Here is an 8,455-nt window from a genome sequence, read left to right as displayed (position 1 = left end):
AGGCAGGCGATGCCGCGCGGCCAGGCTGAGACGCCGGGCAGGGCTGAAGGGACAAGCAGGGCCTGATGCCCCCCGGCCCCCCGGCCACAGCCCCAACTTCGCTGCTCGCCGCTCGGCCGCGCTCGGGCTGGGCCGCGCGGATGCGGCGCCGCCCCGCCCGGCGCCGCCGGAGGGAGATGCTCGCTGTCACTTTCCCTCTTCCCCACGCACCGCCCCCTGCCCTCCCCCGCGCCGCCGCCGGCGCTGCCCCGTCCGCGGCGCCGAGCGCTCCCCGCCGGCAGCGGGCAGGGCAGGGCGGAGCGGAGCGGAGCCGAGCGGAGCGGAGCCGGGCAGGGCAGGGCCGGGCCGGGCCGCCCGCCGCTCCTCGGCATGGCCGGGCGCTGAGCGGCGCCCGCCGCCCCGGCTCGCCTCGGCTCGGCTCGGCTCGGCTCGGCTCAGCACGGCTCTGTCCCGCCGAGAGGCTCGGCGCCCAGCCACCCGCTCTCCTCGCCAATGGTCCAGAGCGACATGTCCAAATCGCCTCCCAGCCCGGCGCAGGAGGTGCAGATGGAGCTGCTGGACAACCCCCTGCCCGCGGCGGCGGCAGCGCAGGTACGGCGGGGCTCGGCCGGGCTGCGGCGGCGCGGGCGGGGGCGCGGGCAGGGCCCGGAGCTGCCCGTCCTTCAACTTCGGTCACCGCCGGCAGAAAAGTTTGACGGCTCCCCTAAGGCGCCCGAAACCCCTGTCTTCGCCCCCACTCTCAAAAGCCGTTTAATTAGCACACATAGGATGCTCTGTGCCATAGAAGCATCGTAAATCAAAAGAACCTTGCGATTATTTGGAGGATGAGTATGTAAGAATACATTGCTTTTAAGCTGATCTTCCGCACGTGTACTGCAGGGTACGGCTATTTTTCCCTGCTCCAGTAACCTGTTGTATTTGTACCTGATGCTTACCACGCACGGCTGAACCTCCCTCGTCTGCTGCACGGGCTGGTGACAGTCTGTAGGTGAGAGAAGGCGATTCACGCCAGTTGTTCAGCAGGAATTTTGGGGAGGCTGAAGGTGTTGAACATGCTGCAGATTTAAGCTGCTCGATTTTCATGCAGAAGGTGGTTGTGCAGTCGTCTCAGAAATTTTAACAACTCAGTTCATTTGCAGTGTTCGGGTGGATGGGTGATGAGAAGGAGGTAGGGTAAGGCTTACTTAGACAAGACTTCATATTTTGAAAGGTTGTTTCTGTTTAATGTATGAATGTTGCTTAGTATCTTCAAGTTTGCAATAGTTGGTTACAAAGACTTCAGAGTGCTGTTTTTGAACCCATAAAAGGGTGGTAAAATCTGATTGTGTCAATTTCAGATTTCAATTATGCATTATCTTCTTAGGACAGAGGTTTTTTCCTTTTTGGGGTGCGGTTTTTACTGTTGCTGCCAAAGCTGTCTCTGATGCTTTGTTTGAGAAGGTGGACCAGCTCCATCCCAGTAGTTCTTGATTGACAGAGAAAAATGCCATCAGTCTGTCAACAGTCGTGGTGATTGATCTTTACATACTCAGGCCTGGTGACAGCAGAACAAAATCCAGGCACTAAGGCAGAGAGGAGGTTAAACTAAAAAAGAGAAAGTGTCTCTTTGGATGTCAGTAGCCTCCAAGCACAGAACAGACATTTCAGGAGGGCCATATGCTTTGCCAGCTTCTCCAGAAACAGTGGCAATGGAGCTAATTTTTGACCTACAAATCCCCCCTTTTTATGTCTGTATAGCCCTAAGCACAGATTCAGCAACTTTCAAATCATACGGTATCTCTCTGCTGTGGACAAATGTCAAATACCAATCATAAAATTGATTTCTCAACCTCCTTTAAGCTAGGGTTGAAAAACCTCTCTTTAGAGAGGAAGAATAGTTTGCTAACACCCACGTTATTTATGTTTCAGGTAATGCATTTATATTCTGTTTTATAAAACAGGTTTCTGAACACTCACAGCCAAAAAGATTCACTTTTTGAGACAGTGATAATGCACCTTTTTAGTTCAGGGATGTTTTTCAGGTTTTGGAATCAAAGTCATCAGGCAGATCAGGAATCATCTTCTCACTATGTACTTGTTTTAGTCATACATAAACCCTTGGTAGAGAGGAAATAAAGTTATGGAAACAAAAGGGCCTTTTGTCTGAATAATACTGCAAGTTAATTTCTTGGCAAGTGCTGCATTTAGAGGCAATTATTTTGATTTGAATTTTTGTTCCATGAACATTTAAAAAACCCCAATATTGTAAAATCTTGCTGCTTTAGAACACACTCACAGTGAGAAGGAGAGGCTTAATGAGGACATGTGAATCATCAAGTAGATTGCCTACAGGTACTTCAGATATGTGTACCACTGTCTTTTTCTCTAAGGTAGTTGAATATCAATCCTAGAAACATTTCTGCCAAATAATCTGTCAGGGGAAAAAAACCCAAACCAGCATGTGAACTTATGGAGTGATGTCACTCCTAAAAGTGTTCACTCTGAAGTGCTTCTTCTGGGAATTATGATTTAAGAAAATATTATTGACAGCCTTTGTAGAGTTGTACCAAGTCACAACAACTCTCTTATCCAAAATTTTACTTTTGCAAAGCTGATATTTCTTTTAATCTATCTTAACATCATGGTCAGTATTTTGGATTGTGCCTGTCCATCCATTTTGGCCAAACTTGTCACCATGGGGCAGAGGCGTGAAATGTAGTTAACACTCTAGAAGTAGTTCACTTAAAAGGCAGTTAAATATGTGAAATATTCCTAGATAACATCTGTGGAAAGTCTATTTCTTATTTTCATAATGCATTTTCCTAACAAGATCTGCAAACAAAAGAAAATCTCTCTGGGTGTTGGTCATGACAGTTATACTGTATTTTTCCAGGGAAGTTCTTTGCAACTGGGACGAAATATTGGTGTTTTTTTCTTGTATTAACTAAAATTCTATGGCTTTTAGGTCCATATGATTGTAAAAACATAGTTCTAGTTATAGTTCAGTGTGATCTTAGTCCCAGATGTATCTTGGTCTTAGATGGATTTGCAGTAGAGTTTCAGATGTCCAGTTTTATCCAGACAAATCTGCATGCTGACCAGTTACACTGTGGACTTATTCACAATGTCTAGATATATGTCAGTACAAACTGGTGGTTTTAGGTGTGGCCCTTTTGTAATGAAATCAGCATTAGGTTTTCTGAAAGAAAAGAAGCAAACTGTTCAAATGTATCAGTGTTTGGTGATGAGTTTTTTGGTGTATTTTTTTTAAATCAACCACAGTCTTCTCTTTAGTTCCTTATTTAAAGAACCCCTCTTTTCAGGAATATGAATTAGTAGAATATTCATTTTAATAATTTTAATTAACCCAGGTACTACTATGATTTGTTTATAATATACCATAACACATTAATGCCTTTCATGGTAACTCTTAGCCTCTCTTTTCTCTTGCTCCCATGTAATTTTCTTATGATCCTTCTTCAAAGTCCCTCAGTCCTCAAAAATCATTAGATTCAATTTCTGTTGCTGTTTTCTCATCAAAAAGCTTCCTGTACTGTGCATTAGGGACAGTCATAGCAAATCAGATGAGTAAATTACACAAAGACATTTCAAAGAAAATATAATGAAACATTCTATCAAGCAACTACAAACTACCTCGTGGAGGGAGAAGGTATCTTACACTGCATGAATTCATTCCTATTCCTCATTATTATTTTCCTCCTGTTCTTTTTTTTCCTGCTTATGCATCATCTGTCAGTGCACGTCCTAACAACCTGACACATTTTATGTGAAAACAATTGTCTTCTAGATTGTTTTCTTCAGCTCTTTCACCTGCATTTAGATTTTCTCTGTTGCATGGTACTGCTAAATGCTTCTGCCTTCCAAGTCTAAAGGTTTCATCATCCCTCGAGTGCTTGACTTGATTTTCAGGTTGGATTGCAGAAGGTAAAGTGAATGCAAGAGGCACGGGGGCAGGCTTGTTTAGTATTCCTTCTGTATGAACTATGATTGATGTTAAGGTGAATTTTAGAGTGATGTGCATGTGGTGAGTCCAGAAAATCAGCTTAGTTACAGGCCCTTACACTGGCTGTTGTCCTCCCTGAATCTCCAGCTACCTTCTCAGTTGTATAGCACCATCCCTTCACTGCCTGTCTTGTGGTAATGAGGAATGGAACCATATCCAGAGATTTATTCTCAGCAGATTAATCACACTGCCCTCTGCTGCTTTCAGCTGAGTTGATTTATGCCAATTCATACCTGTTTACCTGTTCTTCAAACAAAAATTTTGCAGCCGTGTATTTCCCAGTACTGACTTGTAAGAATACTTTGTAAGCCATAAACAAACAAAATTTATATCCCTATGCTTACTTAAATAATAATAATACCCATTTGTTATGGAGGCATGGAAGGTTTTACTCTCTTCTGGCAGCATCCCTAGAAATCAGATCTAATGTGGCAGCAATTCAGTGGAGGATATACAAATGAGGAAGAGATAAAATCCAATTCCATTCTTAGACTTATTAGACTTAGACACATTAGACTTCCTCATGGCCCTCAGCAAGAGGTAGTGTTTTCTGTCTTGAAGTGGTAATCTCCTTTCAGTGTTGTATTCCTTACTGACAAAAAATAAATTTTAATTCTCCTTCACTGCAGAAAGCCTTTCAGGTTTCAGTTATTACTTTTTCATTAATTCTCTGCTCTTTAGGGTGTTTTTTGGCATTATCCCGTACTCAAGCAATAAAAGGTGATTTTGCATGCTCATCTCTTCCAGAATTATTTTCCATTTGGGTGTTACACGTTATCAGCATAAATGGGTAATAATAGTTGTTCTTTACATTATCCTAAAGTGTAAAATCACTCTGAAACAGTTCAGCAGTTTCAGTTCTAATGTATTTATCAGGTAACTATCTTTTAGAGGCAGTCTCTGATTTTGTCTTGTTTTGTCTCTATGGATGAAAAGTTCCTGTGCTATTACAAGGCTGGCTTCTCTGGAGTCTCAGTTACTTCTGCTGTTTTTACTCAGGTCTTTACTGTACTGCAATAGAAGAGTTTAAAAATCAAGGAAGCAAAATTGCCTTCCCTGCCCTCCAAGGTGCTGCTCTGTCCTCAGGGTAGCAAACCCTTAGCAGAGGGAAACTGTCCCTGGCTGTGGTTCCTGCAGGCATCCTTCTGTCACAGAGTCAGATCTTTCTGTTTGCTTGTGCAAGTGGAGTACAGAAATCCATGGGGAGCAGGTGAGGAGGTACAGGCACATGGCCCACAACTGTAGTTGTCATTTTTAAAAGGCTGCAGGAGGCACAGTGGGGTTTGGGCACGAGCTTCATCACCTTCTGCTGTAGTGTGCTCCTCTTCTGCTGAGGTGGGAGCTGACATCTTCATCACTGCTGTTAGTAGTGGATGTGCAGCAGGTTTGCACTGAGGTGGGTTCCCAAACCACTGGGGACAAGGAGAGCCAGCCAAGTTCCCAGTTTCTTGTTTGCCAGGTGGAAACTGCCAGATGACCTGGTCTGAGGCCAGGGTGAGAGCACTGGGAGATGGCTCACAAGTGTACGAACTGGCAAGAAAGGGCTGTTTCTAGATGCAGTGTTGGCAAGGCTTTATCACAGGCCAGCAGAAAAGAGCATCTAAGATTTAACCATTACAGATTGTTCAGCAGAAATTAGTTTTCCCTTAATGGTGAAAAAGAAGCATCTGTTAAATACTTATTTATGTATTATGTTTGCAAGTTTTGAGAACTGAATTATTGGTGGAGGATTGGGGGTTTTTGTTTGTTTGTTTGGATGGATTTTTGTTTTGGTGTAGGATTTTATAAAATGACTGTGAAATAGACTTGGCAGACTATCTCTGTAGCTTGTGTGAACTTGAAGACTGTATTGGAGATCCTCAATTTGATAGGACTCCAGTGGGGAAGTCCTGTCTTTCCTGAGTTTTGTCCTGATAGCAAAAGTTGTTTGTTTGGAGAAATCCAGGTTTTGACACCTAAGCTGGGGATTCTTTTCTGCTATGGGGACATGAGTCTGTGCTCCTCAGGCAACTCCTTTGCTGAAGGTGTGTCACAGAGCAGGGTGCCTGTCACAGGACTGTGCTGATGTTGACCACATAGGGTGGCTCAAAACCCTGCTCCTGAGGTGGAGGCAAGCCAGGATATATTGCTGTATGCTACCTTCCCTCTTGCCCTCATTCCTGTCATGGAAGGGAGCTGTGGATTAGTGGGAAACACATCACCAAGGTCTATGTACATCTTCCAATCCATGGCTGTATGGTCAGGAAGCTGACCTCTTCTCCTTTATGAAATTAGTATGATTTGTGGTGCAAAAATAAGAAATATTAAAGTCTTTTTCTGTTGAGTGAGAGTGTGTGTGGGGTGTTGCAGCTATGCAGCTGATGCTGGAAGGTTTAATTTCTGAGTGGTGGTAAGCCTGGCCAGTGGCCAGGAAGGGCCAAGGAATCTGACCTACAGGAACATTTGTTTCCTGTTGTAAGGAATTGCCTAAAGAGGCAGTGCTGTTCTTTTAAGGAAAGGATGAAGCTGGATTCATATATTCTGCACTGTCCTGACGTGCTGTGTATGGAACATGTGCATCTTTATATATTTTTTGAGCTTTTGTATGGGAGGAAAAATACTTGGTGCATATTTGCATTTCTGACCTTCTAGCAATTCCCTAGTCCTTCAGGGGGTCACTTTTTACCTTTATAGGTGTTCTTTCGATTTTTGTAGTTGGTCCCTTGTTGATTTGAGATGATGTAAGCTTCAGTGTAGCTCTGAAATTTTGTTTTCTGGTTTTGTTTTCTCCAATTTATTTCTTCCATCTTTGTTTAAGGACCTGACTTGGTGTTGGTAACTCTGCTACTTAAATCATCTGTACCCTTCCTTCATGAGAACAGTTTTTAAGGGTTTACCTCTGCCACCTGCCATCAGTCTCAAAGGCTGGCGCTAGTTTACCTATGATAAACAGTTAAGGTTTAGACTGATCCTTTGTAAAGTCTTCACCACTGCTTTGCTATAAAATAACATTAGAGTGGTTACTGGTGAAGGGCATTTTAAGACTCCCAATGAAGACCAGTTCCCTGTTTGTAGGTAGTTGGTAATTTTAAATGTTTTATATTTCCTCTTCCACATGATAGTATTTTGCCTACAGGGATAAACGACACCTTCTGCTTGTCATGTGTGTTACCGGATTAAATGTTACGTGTTTTATGTGTTGAGCCAAAACCTCATTAAAATTAAAGAGTTTCACTGAGCAGCATTGATCTCATCTGTTTACAATAACAAGTAATTGTATATAAAATTGTTAATTATCAGGAAACTGCAGTGTATGCCTTTAATACTTCATATGATTCCCATATTTCACTTGATTACATGGGTTGAATAATGGTTGCACAATATACTTTCTAATCAGAGTTGGAAAGCAGAGTCTTTCTTTGCTTTGTTAAATCTTGGTAGATGAAATAATTTTTACAAAACTACTTTGGTGTGTGTTTGGTTTTGGTTGTTTTTTGGTAGGGTTTCATGTTGTTTCGCAGGTATTTTGTGAAGCTTTAGAACATAAATGTTTGTATTTTATTTCTTGTCTTTGGCAACTCAGCCAATTTTAAAGGAATTTCACACCTCTGACTAATAAATGAAGCTACACTTTTGAACTTGTAAACACATGTATACATAACTTTATGTTTGAGTAAGACGTTCTGCTAACATCCAGTAAGAATGTTACTGTCAGCAAACTTCTCATATGGACAGGCTTGTTCACAGGGCTGGAGTCAGCTGTACCCAGATCAGCTGGGACAGACGGTGCTGTGCCAGCCCTGCCCTGCAGATGTGGAGGCTGCCACCACTGGGCACTGGGGTGCTGAGCTCTTTGGTCTCCAGGGGTTGTTCTGTAAGGTACAGCTCCCACAGAGGTAAGGAGCGACTGCCCCGTGTTGCTCCTTTTACTGGCCAATGTCCTCATGTCGTGATTCAGCCCTTTATTTTTAGCTGCCTAATTGCAGCCAACTGCTGCACAGAACACAGATAAGGGAATGTATTTTAACATGAAAATCACAGTAACATATTGGGCAAAAATATTCTCTTTTTTTTTTTCCCTGAGAATTGAAAGTAACTGATATATCACTGCTTATTTTATCTAGATATTTATTTATTTACAACGGCCTCATTCTCACATTAAGATCTTGTGGAAGAAAATAAACAGGAAAAAGCAAAACATAATAGCTGTGACAGGATAAGTATTTAAGCTTTTCCACATGGCAGAGATAATTATTAATTTTTAATAATATATAAGATTGTTTTGATTATGGGAAGCTAATCTCATCTTCAGAATTAAGTTTCAGGCATTTCTGACTATGGGAATAAGCTTGAAAGGCATGGAAAACAAATGTAGTCCCCAGTTAGCATTCTTTAAAATAATGAAAAGAGTCATCAAGTCCCAGTTTTTCCACATACAAAAGTTGTCCCCCATTCTTCTGACTAACAGTAGAA

General features: G+C 42.6%; 1 protein-coding gene across 5 annotated transcripts in view; it reads left to right on the top strand.

Moving 5' to 3' along the window:
- Nucleotides 1–301: 301 nt before the first annotated feature.
- Nucleotides 302–8,455, top strand: part of CACNB2 (calcium voltage-gated channel auxiliary subunit beta 2) — a 245,389-nt gene continuing 237,235 nt past the window's right edge. For 2 of the 5 annotated variants that reach the window (XM_021540993.4, XM_021540992.4), the window contains exon 1: nt 302–591. In XM_021540993.4, the coding sequence (XP_021396668.1) occupies nt 493–591 (99 nt within the window). In that variant the 5' untranslated portion in view covers nt 302–492. The remainder of the gene's footprint in view (nt 592–8,455) is intronic. The other 3 variants (XM_021540997.4, XM_021540996.4, XM_085573068.1) reach the window with 2 other exon arrangements.

The sequence above is a fragment of the Lonchura striata genome, chromosome 2 (genome assembly GCF_050655825.1).
Source record: "Lonchura striata isolate lonStrDom1 chromosome 2, ASM5065582v1, whole genome shotgun sequence".
NCBI lineage: Eukaryota > Metazoa > Chordata > Aves > Passeriformes > Estrildidae > Lonchura > Lonchura striata.
This window is presented reverse-complemented; position numbering and strand designations above follow the sequence as displayed.